This window comes from Amphiura filiformis, chromosome 3 (genome assembly GCF_039555335.1).
Source record: "Amphiura filiformis chromosome 3, Afil_fr2py, whole genome shotgun sequence".
Classification (NCBI taxonomy): Eukaryota; Metazoa; Echinodermata; class Ophiuroidea; order Amphilepidida; family Amphiuridae; genus Amphiura; species Amphiura filiformis.
In genome coordinates, this window is record NC_092630.1 from 20,500,774 (window position 1) to 20,524,286 (window position 23,513).

Genomic DNA, 23,513 nt, shown 5'->3' on the forward strand with positions numbered 1-23,513 from the left:
ATCATTGATGAAACTGCCCTATAGTGTAGAATTGCAGCTGCTAACATTGACTAGTGTAGTATAAAGAAATGAGGATCAAGGATGTGACTTGGCTCAAATAAGGTTTTGAAGATCAAGGATGTGACTTGCTCAAATGAAGTTTTGAAGATCAAGGATGTGACTGCGCTATAGTATAGAATTGCAGATGCTAACATTGACTAGTGTAGTATAAAGAAATGAGGATCAAGGATGTGACTTGGCTCAAATAAGGTTTTGAAGATCAAGGATGTGACTTGCTCAAATGAAGTTTTGAAGATCAAGGATGTGACTGCGCTATAGTATAGAATTGCAGATGCTAACATTGACTAGTGTAGTGTAAAGAAATGAGGATCAAGGATGCACATTCAGGATACACAAAAACAATCACTCACGCACAAAATTTTAATTTAGGTAGGGAAATCGCTAAACAATACAAAATTTTTAAAAAGTATAAAAATGCAACTCGTAACACCAAAACCCCTTTAACATAGGCCTACCCATATTGACACACAAACAAACAAAGAAACAAACACAACACGTTATTTTTTATTTTGCAGAAGCACGGATAACACAAATTCAGGTCAACATGCGATGTTTTGTTTGGTTCATTTTGCAGCCTGAATTGCATTGACTTCGTGTTGTCCAATACACGCATGTGAGCTCGCAACGTCAAGCGCGTCGACGCTAGGGCGCGGTTTGCGCGTGAAACAATGATATAGGTTTACGCGTACGCATTACACATGTGACACTGATACGCATTTCGCTTAACGACAATCAAAACAATCGCGTACAGCTGCTTCAGCTTGTCAACACGTGTTTTGAAACTTCTGCAATTTGTTCTGTTCAGTTGCATGCAAAACTGAGTTCTGATGATACTGAGGTTTGGCTGTCACCAAATTACGTATTTAATTTGCGAAAAGAAAATGTGTCTATCATTCTATTTTGTGAAAAGGTGGAATATCTACTTGCAAATGCCCGAGATGCGAATCACCTCTCTTGTCCGTGCTGCATGCTGTCGGTCTTCCTACCGCGCCGTAGACCTACTCCATAAAAGCAGTAAGTATCAGTATGATGGTTTGGTTTTAAATATTGATTATAATTGCAAATTATCATAAAGTTTCAGCTGCGAATATGTTACTTTGATTAAAATTTCGCGATTCACAGCTGTATTTTTTGGCATTTTTACGATAGCTGGGCAACAGTACAGCGCGTAGGCCTACTTGTTACCTCATATCCTAATATAAATTACACAAAACGTTGTTGGTCTCCCATCTAGCAGCTTCCCACGTTCGACTCAATGTTAGTGCTATGTGGTGGCGCTCGGGTAGCTGTTTTTGAATTGTTGTACACTAGACGTACGCTCCAGAGAGTGAGAAAAATATCATATTTTGAACAAAGTCGCTTTGTAGAGAGAAAATTACATCACAGGCGATAGAGGAAACAAACATAAACACGAGCAAAAATAAAAAAGAAGAATTTGAATGCAAAAGTCTACAGCACCCGGTATTCCCAAGCGGTCTCCCATCCAAGTACTAACCGGGCCCGACGTTGCTTAACTTCGGGGTTCGGACGAGAACCGGTGTATTCAACGTGGTATGGCCGTAGACATTTGAAGCACCGATTTTAGCTTACTTATAATAGCTTAGCGTTGGCTGTGTCAGAATGCCTGCTCACTTTTCTTTCAAACGTTCTATAATTGTAGCCAATTGTGCAACACTTTTTGCTCTTCATGAATCTTACAACTAACTTTATTCAAATTGTGCTGATGAGATTCTAGTCTTTTCATTTTTAGGAACTACACCAAATCACGGGTTGCACGTCCGGTTCGCGTAAGTTTACCAAATTCAGTGTCACAGTCACAAGGTAAACTGGTAGTCTTTTCAAATCTTGTGCGAAAACTTAAATGCAACCGATTTACTTGGTTCGAGCTATCTTCAGTAGATAGTAAACATAGGCTAGTGTAGTATAAAGAAATGAGGATCAAGGATGTCACCGGCCTCAAATAAAAATATGAGGATCAAGGATGTATAGGCTACTGGGCCTATAGAATCGCAGATGATAACATTGACTAAGAAATGAGGATCAAGGATGTGACTTGGCTCAAATCAAGTTTTGAAGATCAAGGATGTGGTCGCGATATAGTATAGAATTACAGGTGCTAAGTATAAAGAAATGAAGATCGAGGGTGTGACTTGGCTCAAATCAAGTTTTGAAGATCATTGATGAAACTGCCCTATAGTGTAGAATTGCAGATGCTAACATTGACTAGTGTAGTATAAAGAAATGAGGATCAAGGATGTGACTTGGCTCAAATAAGGTGTTGAAGATCAAGGATGTGACTTGCTCAAATGAAGTTTTGAAGATCATTGATGAAACTGCCCTATAGTGTAGAATTGCAGGTGCTAACATTGACTAGTGTAGTATAAAGAAATGAGGATCAAGGATGTGACTTGGCTCAAATAAGGTTTTGAAGATCAAGGATGTGACTTGCTCAAATGAAGTTTTGAAGATCAAGGATGTGACTGCGCTATAGTATAGAATTGCAGATGCTAACATTGACTAGTGTAGTATAAAGAAATGAGGATCAAGGATGTGACTTGGCTCAAATAAGGTTTTGAAGATCAAGGATGTGACTTGCTCAAATGAAGTTTTGAAGATCAAGGATGTGACTGCGCTATAGTATAGAATTGCAGATGCTAACATTGACTAGTGTAGTATAAAGAAATGAGGATCAAGGATGCACATTCAGGATACACAAAAACAATCACTCACGCACAAAATTTTAATTTAGGTAGGGAAATCGCTAAACAATACAACAATTTTAAAAAGTATAAAAAATGCAACTCGTAACACCAAAACCCCTTTAACATAGGCCTACCCATATTGACACACAAACAAACAAAGAAACAAACACAACACGTTATTTTTTTTATTTTGCAGAAGCACGGATAACACAAATTCAGGTCAACATGCGATGTTTTGTTTTGTTCATTTTGCAGCCTGAATTGCATTGACTTCGTGTTGTCCAATACACGCATGTGAGCTCGCAACGTCAAGCGCGTCGACGCTAGGGCGCGGTTTGCGCGTGAAACAATGATATAGGTTTACGCGTACGCATTACACATGTGACACTGATACGCATTTCGCTTAACGACAATCAAAACAATCGCGTACAGCTGCTTCAGCTTGTCAACACGTGTTTTGAAACTTCTGCAATTTGTTCTGTTCAGTTGCATGCAAAACTGTGTTCTGATGATACTGAGGTTTGGCTGTCACCAAATTACGTATTTAATTTGCGAAAAGAAAATGTGTCTATCATTCTATTTTGTGAAAAGGTGGAATATCTACTTGCAAATGCCGAGATGCGAATCACCTCTCTTGTCCGTGCTGCATGCTGTCGGTCTTCCTACCGCGCCGTAGACCTACTCCATAAAAGCAGTAAGTATCAGTATGATGATTTGGTTTTAAATATCTTAATACTATTTACAGAGTGTCCGTCCGTCCGTCCCACACGTCCGTCCGTCCTCGCACTATTGCGTTGGCGTCCGCGCGGTTCGCGTTCTCGCGGTGCACTATCGCGTGCTCGCGGTGCGCTATCGCGGAGTATCAACGGGAGTGTGCGCGGAGTACAGTGAGCGCACTATTTCCGGTGTCCTCCAGAATGGTTAACATAAAAATAATCAGTTATGATCACAGAATTAGGTTTTAATTCTGTGGTTATGATAGCTTACTGCTTAAATGATAAGGCCTATAACCGCGTTTGCTTGCACGTTTCTCCCGATTGATTTCATTACTTTAGTAACGGCCTATATCCACGTCAAGATACAAATGTCCTCCAAAGTGGTAGCAGGACAGGGCTTGGAAGAGGCGAATGATGGGTTTCCAGAATATGGGTAGGCCTACCGAACTACCGACTGAAGAAAGCATCACAGATACAAAACAAACAGAGTTGATTAAGTTGTGTCCAGTTGGGTCATTAAGAGACGCATTATAACGGGGGGGGGGTAATTAGAAATAGGCCTATCACGAGAACCGCCCGACCCGAGAACCGCGAAATCTAGTTGACTATAATTGCAAATTATCATAAAGTCATCATGCGAATATGTTAGTTTGATTAAAATTTCGCGATTCACAGCTGTATTTTTTGGCATTTTTTACGATAGCTGGGCAACAGTACAGCGCGTAGGCCTACTTGTTACCTCATATCATAATATAAATTACACAAAAAGTTGTTGGTCTCCCATCTAGCAGCTTCCCACGATCGACTCAATGTTAGTGCTATGTGGTGGCGCTCGGGTAGCTGTTTTTGAATTGTTGTACACTAGACGTAGGCCTACGCTCCAGAGAGTGAGCAAAAATATCATATTTTGAACAAAGTCGCTTTGTAGAGAGAAAAATTACATCACAGGCGATAGAGGAAACAAACATAAACACGAGCAAAAATAAAAAACAAGAATTTGAATGCAAAAGTCTACAGCACCCGGTATTCCCAAGCGGTCTCCCATCCAAGTACTAACCGGGCCCGGCGTTGCTTAACTTCGGGGTTCGGACGAGAACCGGTGTATTCAACGTGGTATGGCCGTAGACATCTGAAGCACCGATTTCAGCTTACTTATAATAGCTTAGCGTTGACTGTGTCAGAATGCCTGCTCACTTTTCTTTCAAACGTTCTATAATTGTAGCCAATTGTGCAACACTTTTTGCTCTTCATGAATCTTACAACTAACTTTATTCAAATTGTGCTGATGAGATTCTAGTCTTTTCATTTTTAGGAACTACACCAAATCACGGGTTGCACGTCCGGTTCGCGTAAGTTTACCAAATTCAGTGTCACAGTCACAAGGTAAACTGGTCGTCTTTTCAAATCTTGTGCGAAAACTTAAATGCAACCGATTTACTTGGTTCGAGCTATCTTCAGTAGATAGCAAACATAGGCTATAGTGTAGTATAAAGAAATGAGGATCAAGGATGTCACCGGCCTCAAATTAAAATATGAGGATCAAGGATGTATAGGCTACTGGGCCTATAGAATCGCAGATGATAACATTGACTAAGAAATGAGGATCAAGGATGTGACTTGGCTCAAATCAAGTTTTGAAGATCAAGGATGTGGTCGCGATATAGTATAGAATTACATGTGCTAAGTATAAAGAAATGAAGATCGAGGATGTGACTTGCTCAAATGAAGTTTTGAAGATCATTGATGAAACTGCCCTATAGTGTAGAATTGCAGGTGCTAACATTGACTAGTGTAGTATAAAGAAATGAGGATCAAGGAGGTGACTTGGCTCAAATAAGGTTTTGAAGATCAAGGATGTGACTTGCTCAAATGAAGTTTTGAAGATCAAGGATGTGACTGCGCTATAGTATAGAATTGCAGATGCTAACATTGACTAGTGTAGTATAAAGAAATGAGGATCAAGGATGTGACTTGGCTCAAATAAGGTTTTGAAGATCAAGGATGTGACTTGCTCAAATGAACCTCGTAGATCACCTTTCTTCTCTAATCAGCCTCGTAGATCACTTTTCTTCTCAAATTAACCTCGTAGATCCCCTTCTCTAATCAGCCTCTTAGATCACCTTTCTTCTTAAATTAACCTCGTAGATACCCTTTCTTCTCTAATCAGCCTTTTTGACCACCTTTCTTCTCAAATTAACCTCGAGATCCCCTTTCTTCTCTAATCAGCCTTGTTGATCACCTTTCTTCTCAAATTAACCTCGTATAGGCAGTGATAGGCCTATCCCCTTTCTTCTCTTATCAGCCTTGTTGATCACCTTTTCTTTTCAAATCATTAAACATAAAGAAAAAATAAATAGAGGTATTAATTTTATCTTTTGTAGGCCCTAAATGCTATCTACAGAAGATAGCAATAAGCAAAAACATGTAAAATAATAATGTTCCAGAAAAACATTGTTTAACACGCGATCTAGATGATGATGTTTCAGTATGCAAAATGTAAGGATTCAGTACGCAAAATTCGGGGCCGTTAAAAGGGCTATCATTTGCCGCGCGCTTAGAAAAAAAAAAGATCGATTGGCTGTCACAGTACTCCTCAGTGACTCCTATAGACATGCGGACATGGCATTTACATTCTGGTGTTTAATCGATCAGCAAGCGCATTCAATTTATTTAAATGAATCACCTAAAGTCAGTGGATGACAAAGAAATGTATACGTCGGCGGCTAATGTGTGCCTTTTGCGCTTACGGCTACTCAATCACCTGGCACCCTTGGGGTGTATGGTAACAAAAGGTACTTTTCGTTCCAGTAGGCGCTTTCACGCGACTTTCGTTTGATTATTTATTGACAGTAGCCTGCTTATTAAAGCGGTTAGGTCAGTTACCGATTATGGAGGAACTCCGACGGTACACAGTGTCATCGACCCTATATCTTCATGGCATAAATCGATATGGTAGGTTGAATCCACAGCCACGATTGGCCATTTGATTCAGACCTTTGAAGCTCTTTGAGACGAATAATTAGTCGAGGGACATGACTAAGGCTACTCACAATAGCCGGGTAATTGATCTTGGTTGTGCGTGAATAAGCTTGTATACCCCATTGAGGTCAATGGTCATCGACTTTTATACTGCCTAGTAGTGAGTGCAGCTGTACTACACGATGTAGTCCATAGAGGACCAACGCAATATAAACTTAGAGTTTTGGTCCGATTTTGAGTTCAAAGCGCACGGCCAATTTTCAAAGCGCATTCTAGCGACCATCATATCTGTTCAACACGTATTTTCAAGTGTATGAGACCACATCTGATTTCTTGAGAAAAATTCATTTACGGGAGATATTCATCATTTTCTAACCGTATCCGAAGATTTTCGTTTGATATCAAAATCGTGCATAGTAATTCACGTGTATCGATCCCGTGTATTCATTTTAGTGTCCCTGCTGCACCAAATAATTATTAGCCAGGCGGTGTCGGTGTGCGGTAGACATGTAGGTTATGAATAGCTGGGAAATGAAATCGACACAAAGCAACAATGCGTTTACATAATCTTTTGCTTCTCCAGGTTTATTAGCTCCATGAGCTTACCGATTTAATGGCGGAAGCCCTTTGTCCCGAACAAAAGGTACTTTTCGTTGAATAGCTTGTCGGAAATCAAATCGGCACAAGGGAACAATGCGTTGACATAATCTTCTCCATGGCGTACCAGGCCCTTGCAACCGTCGATCTTCCTTGGGCCAGGGCTTGGGCGTACTTAGTGAGTTGGCAAATACGTCACCTAATTAATTATTCATAAGTACCTTGAACAGTTGGCATACATGGAGTTAACTCGGAATTTATTTTTGAATCGGATCATCAGAGCCGGGGGTAAGAATTTAGACCGTCTACGTTAAATACCTAGCATAACTAGTTATGTTAAGAGAGAAAAGCCACGCAATCTCGCTTTTCTCGCCGTGAATCTTGCTTTTTAGTGCTTTTCTTGCTTTTAAAAGATTCATTTCTACCACGAAAATCTATTTCTGTGGCGCATGGTTGCAGAATTCGACAACGGCATTGCAACTAAAAAGCTTAAATTTGACCTGATTTTGCAGACTGAATCAGAATTTACATTTTCTGGCACATCCAAGCAACAACACATGTAATATTCTTTATTTACTACTCAAACATTTCAGTATATTGACCTGAACTTGAGCTGATTTACAATATAAATTTGTGTATTTGATGACATGACAGTCCGGTTAAAAAGGCTATAATTTGTTTTGCACTAGTACAATGTAGTAATGGAGCAGGGCTGTCAACTTTCACGCATTGGCCGTGAGTCTCACGCATTGGGTCACTTTCTCACGGTCTCACGCCAAGGTAGTATAATCTCACGCCTAGGTAGTAAATCTCACGCAAAAAAGCTGGAAAATGAGTAAAATCTCACGCATCGTCATGAATAATTTGTTGCTCCTACCCCCCCCTCTTTTCACATTCTCGAGCACCGTGGCTCAAATAATCATGGTACAAAATGAACATTGGAGTCGGCAAATCCCGGTACGCCTCTGTCTCACGCCAAGCAATTCTAAAAAGTTGACAGCCCTGATATGGAGTCAAAAAGAAGAAGAAATACTGCCCTCATTTTTTTAGGGGGGAGGAGGTATGTCTGGTTCCCACAGCTAATACTGTGTATTTGCTGTCTGGTAAGCTGATACAAAACGAGACCGTGTGAATGAGCCGTCAGAGCAGGTCATTCATTCATTCATATTTATTCGGCAAATTCGACAAGAACAATAAATATAATCAATCACAAAATGACAAATAATCACAAATTTAGCATGAAATACATGGATACAAGCAAAGACCCATAAAGTCTAGCTGCAAATGTGTAAACTTATTTCCAATGGGGTCCAACATTTAAAGACAAGACGGTGCCTGGGACGGAGGACAAAACAAGCAAAAGGACAGAAAGGAATATGCCCAGCTAGGTCACGTCACACTCGATGTGACGTGCCCTGAACTCCCAATAACTTTCGTAAGCGACAGACAAATTGCAGGAAAGCGTGCCAATTTAAGCTTCCTGTAATATCTATTGCACATAACGTACGAAGTCACAAACTTACAAACTTCAATATGGCCACACGTTTTGAACTCGCCACCCAAAAAGGGTGGTGGTGTTACGTATTTTCAAATTGTGATCTGTTCAATTCATCATACCTCGGCTAAACAAAAAGATTATGACATGGTTTTGGTCTCATTTAAAAGCTAAATAATACCACTAAATAACCTGTAAATATGAACAATATAGCTTCTCAACTAACGGTTGTGTGGTCGATTGAATTGCAGTAGTCAGGGTGGTGGAGGGGGGAAGCGGAGGAGGGGAAGCGGTATACACAAACTCTATGGGAACGCGATGTTTCACGTGTGTAACTTGAATAAATTCACTGCTACAGGGGCTATAAACTTGGTTTTGGTCTTAATTTACAGCTAAACAATTCTGCTAATTATTTTTAATCATTTTGAACTCTTAATGATTGGTTTAGTCTATAAAATTCAAACTTTCACGCAAAACCACCCGCTTTCATATTAAACACTGTAGTAAGTAATGGATATCTTCAAAATCTAAAAGTGGCTGTAAAATTTTTATTACTTATCCTATCATAGTCAAAGTATACATTTTCTGATAGGAAATTTGATGAGGAATCTAAATATGGACTTACTTTTCCTGTATGGGTTAGGGGTAAAATGATTCAGTTCAAAATATGATGAATTGTAAAAAATTCTAACATACTTTGGGACACCCTGTATTTCGAGATTACCAAACAGCTGTGATTTTTTTATCTTCCAAAGTCTGTAGGCTCACCCTATCCTCTAACTAAATAGATGTTATTTACTTTCAGTTTATTACTGCAAGTTAGTAATAAGCAATGCATTAAGTAACCCTTTTTGTATCCGCAATTTTTTTATTCCACCCTGTATAACTTCAAGGTCACCCTGTATAATGAGTTGAAATATGTATTGTTACATTCCTTATGCCTTCAGCTTTCCAAAAATGTATACTTTTGCTAGTTTAGGGTTGATAATTGTGGAGATATTCTAATTTGAAACTCAATTGGTGTAAAAATTCATATATTTGTGATGTAACGCTACGGGTGGCGAGTTCAAAACACATGGCCATATGCACTTCAAATACTGCAGACCAGCTGTTAATTATTACCGATCCTGTAGAATAACTTACATAATCTTCAATTTCATGGAATCCCGTTGCTCAGAATTGCAAATGTCATTTTTATCTGTCAAATCCGCTGTGTATGTGCTCAGAGATTTTATGATATGCTCCATAAATCACAGCTGTGAAACTGACTTTATACCACTCGCTCGCTTTTAAAGCTAGCAGAAAAGCGAAGCCTCCGGCTACCTCGTGGCATGACGTCACACAAAATTTCTGATGGGCGCTTTATTTATTTGTAACCCGTTTGTGATTGGTTGCAAACACCATTCATCGCAATCGTTAGCCAATCAATGAAGGCGACGGCCTTTTACGGTATGAATTAATGTGACCCGCCAGTAAAGTACGTCTAACCTGATTGGTTTACAAAAATAATTGGATATTTGCTAAGCCAGTCAGCGTGCTTTCGATGCTTAACAACCTGGTCGTAGAGGTTTTTTTTTTTAATAAGCGAATTCACATGGTGATCCAGCGATCGAGTATAAATTCAGCATGACTTCTGCTGTAACAGGTGCAATAACAATACGTTGACACAATCAGTGACATTTACACAATACAATAAGGCCCTTCGCACTTGATTATTAGTTTCCTGTTTACCGCCCGCGTCCAAAATTGAAAATCTCAAAATAATTAATTATTTTATTTTTATTTCTAATTTTCTCCTTTAAAATAACTTTCAACTACTTCTACTGGCCATTTTCTGACTTAAATAATGTCAACAATAATGATGAATGAACAAAGAGTACAACTCTACCTTCACTTATTTATAAAATCAAATATTATTGTTAATTAAATGCCCGCTCTAGTCAAAATGAGTTGAAGGTTGCTTGTAATAGTTCAAACTAAATAAAGAAAATAAAAGATAATTAATAATTAATAATTAAAAGTCACCTCGTCCCTTTTTCAAATTCTTCAACAGGAAACTAATAATCAAGTGCAAAGGGCCTAATGAATTATTTATGACATACATGGGCTGGATTTTACGATCGAGGTAAGGTTTTCGGCCTGTCCCTGCGTGAATATCGTGACTTTTCAGCATCAAAGATACTTGCGATGACCAGTTTTTTGCGGACACTTTGATAACAGGTAACTTTTATAGGTCATAGGGTAGAAACGATAGTTGTACAATTGTACGAAAATATACATTTTGTTATAGGCCTAAAATGTTTACAAAAATATATTGGTCCGTACGTTGTGCATGTATTCAGTTGTTCGACGTATAAGAAAGGAACAGGTTACACAAATGCAGCTGACTCTTGGGTTAACGCACTTCTGGCAAGGTGTTTTTTATGGCATATTTAAAAGTATTTTTGTCAATAATAGCTTTGATTTGGGATGGTAAATTATTCCAATCAAGTGTGGATTGATAGAAAAGACTTTTTGGTGCAAGATCCTACTCTCGGGACATAGAAATTTGAAGCACTAGACCTAGTGGTATAATTATGAACATGAGATATTTTTGTAAAGAATTGATTTAGATAAGATGGGCTCCAGTGAGTGAAAAATATTAAACATGTGATTTAGCCTTAATTGTCTACATGTAGCCCTGTTTTGGGTATCAAGCAGTGACAGTGTCCAAATTGATTTGACCAACATGAACTCTCGAGGATAAGTTCAAAATAAAACGAACCATTTTGTTTTGAGTGATTACTATTTTGTTTTGAGTGAATACTATTTTAGCCTACGTCCCGTATCCTACTATCACCCAAACAAGGAAATCTCTTCACGAATTCACTCACCTTGCTATCCTACATCATCATTTGAAACAAACATCCAAGTTTCCAAAAACAATTTTGTCATTCCACAAAACTACATCAGTGAACTTATTTATTGGGAATTGCCTCTCAGGCATGATCGCACACAGTGAATGCCCCTGTCATACTCCGTGGCAAGCGGCAACAGGCAAGACGTATTAACCAATGACAAGCTTCGATTGTGTCCGTTTGTCTGCAATGCACGTGCGTCACGCCGCTCAGCGACAAAAGTATGACACAAGCACTTGGTCGGACCTCATCTCTAATATGATAACTGACATAGGTCAATATCCTTCCTGTCATGCTTAGTAGCCAAGTCCGTAGAAGATTATTATTCTTGTGATCCACACACTATGTACACATTATACATTTGGCCACATTTTATTATACGATAAATACAAATTTATTAAACATGGTAACACATATTCTCTAGCAATCGGTTATACGATGGAACTGGTAGGCATATCAGGGCTGTCAACTCTCACGCATTGGCCGTGAGTCTCACGCATTGGGGCACTTTCTCGCGGTCTCACGCCAAAGTAGTATAATCTCACGCCTAGGTAGTAAATCTCACGCTTCGTCATGAATAATTTGTTGCTCCTACCCCCCCCCCGCTTTTCACATTCACGAGCGCCGTTGCTCAAATAATCATGGTGCAAAATGAACATTGGAGTTGGCAAATCCCGGTTCGCCTCTGTCTCACGCCAAGCAATTCCAAAAAGTTGACAACCCTGGGCATATTATAAATTCGGGATATTAACCCGGATATTAAATATCTTCCTGACCAGCCAGATCAGCGCATGGTCAAAGACGATTCCTTACTAGCCACAGACCGTCCGCTGCAATTAGTTGAACATGAACCATTCATTATTATAATGGCTGTTGGTCGGACCTCATCTCTCCACATCGATCGAAAAATTGTGATCTATAATCCCCGACATTGCTCTTATTAACTCACATCCACCTGACTACATGTAACTTCATTAATAAAAATTGAAATCCTACTAGCTATTACCTGTTATTGAAAATTTTGTTCGATTTATGTCAACTAAAAGGAAATTTTCAAACCGCTGTATCTAGCGAATAATAAGAACGCACAATTGAGTTACATACGGTACATCAAATGTATGGAGCCGGTATATAAACCATCTCCATACAAACATGGTAATTAAGTTCTGAAGAGAGTCTGTACAAAATTATAGTCAGATTGTCATCACTTTTTTCTACATCTTACCTCATTCCTTCCCACACAAATGTTGATTTAATTAAGAGGGTCACAGAAAGCCACCTGCACTATGGATGTAAAATATTATGGAGTCTAAATGAGTTAACACCAATGGTGAAAATAAGAGAGCTTGAAACAGGGGCTACTTTGGCAAAAAAAGTGGCCCCTGGTTCACCAAGATTTGGAGTGAACCAGTGGCCACTTTGGATGAACCAGGGGCCACTTACCAGGGGTAAAAATATTGGGAGTGATGGGCCAGGGGCTACTTTTACATAAAAATGGCACCTGGTTCAACAAATTTAACTTGGAATAACTTTTTGTGTGCTGGTATGAGTTAAATAAGCACTAGTTCCTTTGAATTTGATGTTTTTTGGTTCACTATCAAGGGGGCCAGTTTCAGGAGAAAAGTGTCCCCTGGTCAACTAATATCGAGATGCAACCAGGGGCCATTTCAGAGTTTCTGGGGGCCAAACGGCTCCCGTCTCCCACTTATTTTCACCCTTAGTTAAAACACGATGAAAATCTCTCCATCTCTCGACACACCCCTACACGAATTGTTTATTTATTTCAGCATGTTGACTTCCCATCATGCATCATTATTGACCTTGGGCTATTCATAACTTTGTGGCGCTTCATGGCTATCGTCACGAACTACAATATCAGGGACTGTCTTTTGGAATTTGCAGAAGAGCATTAAATCAGCGTCACATCGGCTATCTAAGCAAATATAGGGATGTCTTAGCGTCTTTGAGCAGGTTTAGGGTCAAAGAAAATAAGAAATTGAATCTTATCTAACCATTGAAGCCTTCATTCACACAGAATTTCAATATATGGCCTCCAGAAGACATTACACCACCATATAATAAATAGCTATTTCAGCTATCTAACACTGAAAAAGAAGTACCTCTGCTATATATAATATATTAGCAGAGGTACTTCTTTTTATCTATTGTATTATGTATATATGATTGCAACTGAGCAAAACAAAATAGTTTCCTAATCAAAACTTACTTTTACCTTTTTGGTATTTTCCATCAGCAATGACAGACAGTTTAGAACCATTATCAAATGCACTGGTGTCCACATCAAGTTCATCCTCATGGCTGCCATTTTGTGTTGGCCTGGCAACAGGTGCAGTTGTGCTTGGAGGGATGGTGCTAGCTAGACATTACATTGGTATTGGATGGAGAATGACAAAGCAAGATGGTGAGTTAGACTGCCGCCCTTATTCCTCAACAGTCTGGGTTGATGATTGAGAAACTTAATGTGTTAGAAAAATCTTTCCCTAGAATCTGGGGACTGACAACTGCAAAGTTGTGTCCAAATTTACCCTTTTTTAGATAGTTAGTTGTGCTATGGCGCACAACAAAAGTTGCACAACAATATTTATGAGTCTGATACAATACAAAGGGTGCGTTGTCAGTCCTCACTACAGGCATAACACATACGCAGTGTAGATGACAAAGGATTTAGTCTAGGGCTGCTAAGAATACGCAATTGCGTTATTTGCGCCCGCAATTTGCGTTTTTTTTAAATTTTTTTTTTTAACGATTTTATGCGTTTTTGGCGGAAATCACAGATTTTTATGCGTTTTTGGAAAATCGGGTGCGTTTTTTGGCCTCCAAAATCGCGTATTCTTAGCAGGCCTAATTTAGTCTAATAATGGTGAGTTGGTTGTAATCAAGTTGGGATTCAAAACAATGGAGCTGTAAGCTAGAGATTCTAAATAACCTACTCCCAATGTCAGAAAAATACAGCAGTAACAGCACTAATTTAATGAAAAAAAAAAAACACACATAATTGTGCATTTCAACTATGTAGTAATAACTAGACATTGTGCTCACAGAGGTGAGGCTTTTTTTTTTTTTTTTTTTTGAGGCAGCAAAAATTTTTTCTTTTCCCTGCTTTGCATATCAAGTTTTTTCCTTGGATGGTGCATAAAGTTTTTTTTTTTTCAAAACACTCCCTAGCCCCTCCCCATGATAATATCTAATGGTGCATCCCTAACAAGGATTATTTGCTGGTGTTTTAAGTGTATGTAGTTTATGTGCTATCAATCTTAATAATCTCCCACACAGGAGACATTTCAAATGTACTAGTAGTTCACTCATTCAGGTAACCCCATTTGAAAGTAGTAAGTACACTCCCTGTGTAGAAGATAATGCACATGTCTTCCATAAAGCCTTTGCATCGGGGCTTGAGATTGAAATTCCAATTTCCTTTCTCACAAAGTAAGGGCTAAGAATAAAATTGTACAATTGTGTTTGGGAGTGGCCTTCTTCTCTTTCTCCTTTTCCTTGCTTTGTTTTTCAAAGTTACATGTATCTGGGCCAGTATGCATCTTTATTAGCCTGTACTGGCTATCCAGGCTTGTGCATAAAAAAAAAATTATGTATGAGAATTGGAACGGCCCATGGATTTCCCATGGATTAACATGTGTCCCTCACAGACCAACCTGGTTAAACAAACAAACAAACAAACATGGGGGGTATATGGATTTCAACTGGAATAGCCCAATGAAGATCTGATGTCAATTTCTTTTACAAAGATAAACTTGAAGAAGAGAAGCACAGGTAAACTTGCACTATAATAAGGGAGAGCAAAAATCACAACTGCTCAGATTTGACCACATTTGTCGGTGATTTGAACAAGTAATGATTTTATTATCTTGTAAATGTCTCACAGACAAGTCAATTAATTATAAAGAGATGGGGCAACATACAATCCTACATACATGTACATGTATCTGCTGTGCCCTAGTAGGACATTATAAAGAATAGACTTATAATTTTTTTAATGATCTATTCACAATAGATGATGATACAGAGCATGTAAATTTGAATGGAAGTTGGAGGGAAGATAATTTACTAATGCTACCATCCACCCCAACCCACCAAGAACTAGGACATCAAGATACCTTAAACACTACAGCAGCCATAACTACCCAGCATTCATTACTAGCTACACCCAGTCATGCAGTTAGACCTGATCATGATGGAAATTTGGTAGGCACTCCGGAACAGGGTACATCATTACATCAGGATAACCAGAGCTTGCTGAACTTACTGTTTAATATTGCAGAGGACCAAGCAAGGAAAGGTTTGTTATTAGAAATCATGCATTGAATGTTGTGAATTTTTTAATGATATCACTATCAGTGTCAAGTGTAACAGTGTTGAATATATATGGGCAATTTCAAGCAAGCTCATCCAAATTGTCAACATTTAACGCGGCTGTGTACTCTAGCCATTGTTTCTTTCTCAAAATTAAGTTTTTATGATATGTTTGTACCTTGTTATGTTTTTTATAAATACAAGGAATGAAAATCCAGATTTGTAAACTCCAACTGCATTATTTTAAGGATTTTATTTCACTATTCCACTCGTGTTTGAAATTGAAAAGGAAAGAAAATCTTTGTTGTACCAGCAAAGGTACACGCCACAAGAACAACTCATCGCGTTATGTCGCGAAATTTGTTAACGCACAAATACGCGACGATCGCGACGCTTATCTGCATCTGCGCGGCGCATCTTATGGAAACACCACGGAAGCACTGATTTCACAAAACCTAGTGGTCAAATGGCTCCGTTTTAGCTGATAAAATGTGGGTTTTTTCAAGTTCTTTCCCCGATTTAAATATCAAGTTATGAATGGATTTCGCTCAAACTTCTCAAGGGGCTGTGGATTTACCCGATGTTCACGTAATATAAGTTACAAAAACGAAAACTGTCGCATTCTCCTGTGAGATTCGATGAAAGTGCAAAATGTGACCACTTTAAACTTCAACGGCCATTATTTCAATGTTCATTTTCTGGGTAAAATGACGATTTAGGTACACGATAACTCAATAAATACAGCATCTATAGGTAAGCAAATATGATCATCGTAAAAAGCATGATCGACTCAAGAAACGGTTTTCTCATTTTTTTATATTTTGGTCTATTTCCGATTTTGGGCATCATTTTGTGCAAATAGGCGTTTTGAATTTTAAAAGTTCATTTTGATGCCTTATATGGTCAATATCTCAAAAAATAAGGCCAATGTCAAAAAATAAAAAAACGTTTTTGGAATGGAGCCTCAAGATTGAGCTAAAAACAAAATAAAATATTTTGGAAAGAGTGTTTTTTGTTATGATGTACCTAACAAATATTGCCAAAAAACTCACTTTTTTGTGATTTTCTTCATAATTGTTGTTTTTACCCCAAATCTGTATTTATATAAAGATTTATTGATGTCTTGCCATCATAAAAATGTATACTTTTATATGTTTTGCGCGAATAATTACAAAGTTATTGCACTTTTACTACATGCATGTCTGAGAGTACACAGCCACCTTAAGGGGGTACTACACCCTGGCAAATTTTGTGCATATTTTTGCATTTTTCTCAAAAATGGTAGAGCATTGATGACAAGTAAGATATTTATATTATAGGGGCAATGACTACAACTACTGCACTGGAAATTTTATTTCAGCACAAACAACAGTTGTGGAGTTACAGTCAAAAATGAGGGAAAACCATTATTTGATCAATAAATCAATAACTACTTGCCTTGAGTTGCTGAATTTTTCAGTGCAGTAGTTGTAGTCCTTGCCCCTATAATATACATGTACATATCTTACTTGTCACCAATGCGCTATAATTTTTGAGAAAAATGCAAAAATAGGCACAAAATTTGTCAGGGTGTAGTACCCCCATAAATTAAAAGCAGAGATGGTAACAAGTCATTTTGTGCAAATCAGGCCCAAATGACAAGTCCTTTTGTCTAAATCACAAGTAAGTAATTTTGAAAAAGTTGCAATTCAAGTCACAATTCATCAAATCACAAGTCAAATCACAAGTCACTTTTTTATTCAGCAGTTGGTCATGGTGTGATTTGTTGATGGGTATTTTAAATATATTTTCTTATTGCGGTGGATCATTTCTGCGCTCGGGCACCGAGACTCCACTGTAGGAGTTGCTGCGTTTGGAAGCAAAATAATCTATTTTCTTATTATAGCGGTGGATCATTTCTGAGCTCGGGTACAGAGATTCCACTGTTGGAGTTGCGGCGCTGGGAAGCAAAATAATCTATTTATATATTATAGTTGGTGGATCATCTCTGTGCTCAGGCACAGAGACTCCACTGTTGGAGTTGATGTGCTCGGAAGCAAAATAATCTATTTTCTTATAATTTTAAATATAGGTGGATCATTGCTTCCACTATCGTAACTAGAGACATGTTTCAATATCAGTAGATATCATAGAATTCTAATCTAATACAACAATATTTATGATTTGCAGAAGGTTATATACACCGTGGAATCAGCTGTAATTTGTGCAATGCAAGTCCTGTGTGTGGGATAAGGTATAAGGTATGGAGTCAATTATGTTTTTCTGTATTTACTTTCAAATAAATACTTCTAAGTGGAATGTACTCAACAGTATAATGCTTTTAGTCTATTTTTATCAAACTTGGTTACGCTACTTTAGAGTTGCGTAGCATCTTATTGTTGTGAAACAAAAATTTTGGGTAAATTAGATTCATTTCCCTTACACTCATGTATACTAATGGTAATGCCGAGATCTTATCTCAATATAATATTAGACAACATAAACATTTCAGAGCTGTTGGACCTGCTTTATGATAAGCAAGTTATTTGTAATGCATTTGACTAATTTTGGGTCCATTTATTTGTTAAATTTTTTGGGGTCAAAGTTAATTGTGGCAACGTGTTCTTTGCTTACAAAGAAGGAGTTCTACTCAGTTGCCTGCTTGCAACAAAATGCCAACAACAAGTATAATGAGATCCAATGACCATCCATGTATTGTGTATATAACATCTCTAAATTTGGATAAACTGAAACGAAGCTAAAATAATGGGAACAGAATTACATAAATAATATGGAAATGGGAAAGCACAAGCTAAGCAGCAAATATAAAAAATTGAAAAAAAATAATATGTAGAAAAAAGAAAAAACAAAGCAGAAAGGGAAATGTAGGAAAGGTCATCAGATTTAAACTAAGCATACATGTAATAGGAACGGGTTAGATGAATAATAAATAACATGAAACAGGGAATCACAAGCTAAGCAGTAAATATAAATAAAAGGGAACAAAATATGTGTAGCGGTCGAGTCCTGGTTATCTAGCTTTAATTCTGTTGTCTATTTTTTATTATCTTAGTGTGTGCGTGTGGTGAGAGGTACAATAAAATAGCGATTTGGTATGGTATAAATCACAGTAGTATTATATCAGCTAATCAGTGATTCTTCCTATTTGATTGATCGCTCCCATTTACTCACCTAGCGGGACATTATAGTGTGACTGTATAATGATTGATGAATAAAATATGAATGAAAAATATGAATAAATTGAACACATAATACAGTGAAACTGTATTTGTATTAAAGCATGGTGAGAGATGATTTCTGGAGCTCTGTGTTTTAGTGTCACTATATTGGCATATTTATGTGCATGTTTATGACTTTCTTTGAAAACTTGTGGCAAAAAACCTAATAATTGACTCTTCCATTATAAATGTAATATTACCGTAAAACCTCGTCTACAAGCATATATAGTGTTTTTGAGGAAAGCTAAGTTCAAACGAAACTAGCGTAAATATGCCAATACAAAACATTGGTCTTACAATAATACTTGTTCGTATATGCTTGGATCTGTCATTTATTTGCTCAAACTCCATAATGGCACCGGGATTAATTTAGCTTTCATCAGAAGCACTCTAATATGCTTGTAGACAAGGTTTTACGGTATGCTGGTACTGTACTGCAGGTTGATGAGTGCATAATTATGGTGCACTGAAATATAGCTAATATGCATTTCTAACCTGTATTTTAGTGTGGGCTTGTACACACCCCTGATTCTTAATCATTTGTTCATGTTGTATTTTCAGTGTGCTAGCTGTGTAGACTATGATATATGTGAACGTTGTGAACCAAGATACTCATAATAGAACTCACACTTTCTTGAAGATCAGGTTACCAGTCCCTCCTCTTGCCAATCCCAGAAGTGTCTTAGTTAAACCATTTTACTCAGGTAAGCACTAAGATGGTATACAGGCAACTATGTATAATTTGCTCCAATCAAACCTAGGCAGGTGCCATCAGGGCTAACATTTAACTTACCAACTTACCCAAATTCAAGTCTGAAAATATATGATACCAAAATCTCATCAACAATGAGGTAAATCAGGGGGATGAGGCTGTCAAATGGATCACATGCCTAAAAAAGTAGTTGTTCACAAATTAAGATAATTTTTTATCAGTTATCCCACTCCCTCTAAAATGCAGGACCTTTTGGGGAGGGCGAGTTAGCGCAGCGGTAGTTCCCTCACTTTGCACCACTGAGGTCCTGGGTTCAAGCCCCGGCGCGGCCCAAGGACTCATGTGCCTTTGGTTTATCCCGATCCATGCTCGCTCTCGCAGGTTTTCTCCGGGATCTCCGGTTTCCTCCTGCTTTCAAAATCGGCGATCAGTTGTTTCGTTATCAAAACTTCCTTCACCCAATGGAATTTGGGAGCTGCAGAAAATGGGTGGATGTTACAATCTAAGTGCGGATAGGTTTGCGCCGGTTCGGCTGCAACTAGCCTAGTTGATGTAATCTGATTGTGATGATTCACCACGCAGCAAAATTACAGCGCTTTGAATCCTCTGGAAAAAGCGCTATATAAATTCCGAAATTTATTTATTTATTTTATTTATTATATTAAGTAAACATTTTGGGACAGAGGTTTGTGTGAATATTGACATATTGTGTGTGATATAATTGTCTGGGTTTGTTTCTTGGCTTTGAATGTTGCAGGTACAGAGACATCGGCAAAGAGGTTGCCTTGGCATGACATTAATAGACTGAAATCAACTACTTATTGTAAGTATAGAAACAATTCAATCTGACTTCTATCCCAAGTGTGTGCCCAAGATATTTTGTTTTTGATTTATATAATGCGGAAAAAATAAGACTCATAACACAGCGTATCGATATAGAATGGCATGCACACAGTTGGGGCGCAGAGCTTACGCTAGTTGTTTGTTGCGTAATGCGTGATTGGCGCACGCTTATGTGAATTTGCACGAGCGCGAGTTGGGACTTTATTGATGCACGCAGTAACAAAAGCCGAATAATTTCAGCCTTATATAAGCCGAACAAACTTTAATAGCTACAATAAAGGAGGAGTTCTCTATTTAGATACAGCACAGCAGACTGAAAACAAGATATGATAATACAATTATATACTACCATGAAAGGTTCTGGTTAAAACTATGGGCCCGGGATGAGATCTATAATAGTACTTGATCTTACTAAGGGACTGTAGTGTTTTAACCACAACCTCAAATAAATACAGTATGTACCGGGTGTCAAAAAAGGTTACATGTTGTTGTTTTTTTATAATAAAAAAGGAATGAATAGCAAATATTTTTAGCCCTTTTTGTACTTTTTATCCCATTTTTGACCATTTTCGTTAAAGTCTGCCCCCTTAAAAGTTGTCTTTCACCTTTTTGCACCCTCTGAAAAAGTACTTGCTACGCCACTGCCTCTAAGGAGCCACATTCCCTCTCAGACACCCCTCCCCCACTTTTCTGGTAGAGTCGACGTCCCTGCTGAACGATCGGACATACGACACCTACAGGATTATTACCGGCAACAACACATAGAGAAACGAAAGGGAATCGAACCCCAAATCCCACCAAATCTTCTGCGGAATGGTGATTTTGCCACCGGATAAAATATTTTTGTATACGGTGATGTAGGTTGACCCAGTCCGTGTAAGTGTGACAGACGCTTAACTTGAGCTACTGTAACTCGTGCTACAGTTTGTCCGGCCATATACAAATTGGTAACATCCTTTTAAATATCAAAGTTTCTTGATAAAAATTCACCAATAACTGGTGTAATGATCAAATAACCCATAACCCCCAAAATAACCCAATCTATGTACAAATAACACCAACACAGTATACATGTATGTATCAGCATACAATGTACCACACATATTACATCCCAGCATTATGTACTAAAATGCCTTGCTCTGTCCTGTGGATATTTCATACTAGGACTTAAATTTCAGCAAACAGTCAACAATTGATAGACTTCCAGGTTTATTCACCCTAAATTCATTCACAAAACTTGTTCATGGTTATTTACAATGATCGGCTCTGTAAGTTTCTTTAAAAATTGCTTTCTGAGGTATGGAATGTTTGGTCATCTTTTGGTTGAGACCATTTCCTGTGATTTCCTTCTAGTTGCATTTCTGAAATACTGTTTGCCTGATTTCAATCACTTCACCTGGAAATGAGCCCCATCATACTCAACAACAAATCACTGTGGCTGTTAGCTAGTCTCAGGATTTCCAGTATCTATATTGGTTGGTTCTTAGGCTAGATCTAGAGGGGGTACTAACTAAAATTTTTTGTTGCGTCATGAAATTTTGTCATTATGTGAACAACAGATGAAGAGATCAGGATCACAAAAAAAATATTAATATATTCTGGTTAAAAAAAACCCATCCATACTGAGAAAGAAAGTGAGAAACATCCCACGACTAGTCAGCCAGCGACAGTAGTGAAATGAGATGGGCATGATGATATGAGTTTCAGCTTTTTTAGCCTTACTAGTAATAGCATGTTAGGTAAGCTTAAAATTTTCAATAGAATTAGAAGTAGAAATATTCTACTTCTACTTCTACTATCTCTATTTCTTCGTAGAAGTAGAAGTAGAAATGAGTTTGAGCTTCTTTAGCATGCTTGGTAAGCTTAAGATTTTAACCCGTCAGTATTTTATAGGGCATTATTTTTATGGAATTGAATTTTTGGCAATCCTTTCTTTGTAATTTTGCTAGCACCCGGCCTGGCTCAAGAAATTATTCTCTTGCATTAATTGTCTTAGACTGCAACTATATCACATGACTTGAGAACTAAGTCGAGTTACTCTAGACTCCAGTTTGAGCTACCGCCTCCATCACTACAATTTCCACTAACTTTTAAAAAATATCTTTAATGTCAAGCATACTATATGTGTTGGACTCATAGTTGATGTAAGTAATTCAGGGTTAAAATAATGGTGCATGCATTGCATGCATGGTCTTGTACGTATAGCTTGTTTTTGGTTGCAGCGGCGGGAAATTACGATCATTTTAATGTTGATCGCAATAGAAGCAATCGAATGTAGCAATCAAAAATAGCAATCATTTAATGTGATCGTTTTAATGATCGCATTACACAAAATTACGATCATTATTGGCGATTAAAAAAACGATCACAGTTAATGGTCACATATTCGCGATCAAAATTACGATCACTAATAACAATCAAAATAATGATCGCTGCGGGTCCAAATGTGATTAAAATTACGATGATAAAAACAACCAAATTTAATCGTAATTATGGTTGCAATAATGATCGCAATTTTGGTCGTAATTATGATCGCCTCAGCATGGACGTTCTTTTCGTAGGGGAGTAAGTATACATACTTTTACACTTTTACACTTTAGACCAACAATTGCAGCAGTAATGAAGCCCTGCAGTTTTGGTGTCATACTTGAGAATGATGGGTTTGTGTGTTGCACATTTTTTTTAACAAATGCATCCTTTTGTAAAGTGTTTTAGAGTATTTTCATATTCCTCTTGCATGTAAAACAATTACATGTATTCCCATTATTCTGTCCCATGTATGACCGTACACCACAAATGAGCCGTAAATGTCCTAAATTGTGTTCTTAGCTACAGTGTAAAATGTGCATGAAGGTCGTAATTATAGGTATTTCAAGTTGGTGCTACATATATCTCATTTCGATAGCGCCAGTCAAACACCTTTTAAACCAATCAATAATCCTATTGTTGAACAGGATAATAAGCT

The 23,513-nt window shown here is 37.8% G+C and overlaps 1 protein-coding gene and 2 non-coding genes across 3 annotated transcripts in view; 1 reads left to right on the top strand and 2 right to left on the bottom strand.

Annotated features, from left to right (window-relative positions):
• Nucleotides 1-1,506: 1,506 nt before the first annotated feature.
• LOC140149427 (5S ribosomal RNA) lies at nt 1,507-1,625 on the bottom strand. The gene has a single exon (XR_011858661.1). It is a non-coding gene; the product is annotated as a 5S ribosomal RNA (ribosomal RNA).
• Nucleotides 1,626-4,486: 2,861 nt separating this feature from the next.
• LOC140149429 (5S ribosomal RNA) lies at nt 4,487-4,605 on the bottom strand. The gene has a single exon (XR_011858663.1). It is a non-coding gene; the product is annotated as a 5S ribosomal RNA (ribosomal RNA).
• A 2,687-nt stretch (nt 4,606-7,292) lies between these two features.
• LOC140148183 (uncharacterized) overlaps nt 7,293-23,513 on the top strand; it is a 49,496-nt gene continuing 33,275 nt past the window's right edge. The window contains 7 exon segments of the mRNA XM_072170043.1: nt 7,293-7,342; nt 13,701-13,868; nt 15,477-15,761; nt 17,945-18,015; nt 19,555-19,598; nt 19,600-19,697; nt 20,463-20,528. Coding sequence (XP_072026144.1) covers nt 7,294-7,342; nt 13,701-13,868; nt 15,477-15,761; nt 17,945-18,015; nt 19,555-19,598; nt 19,600-19,697; nt 20,463-20,528 — 781 coding nt within the window. The 5' untranslated portion in view covers nt 7,293.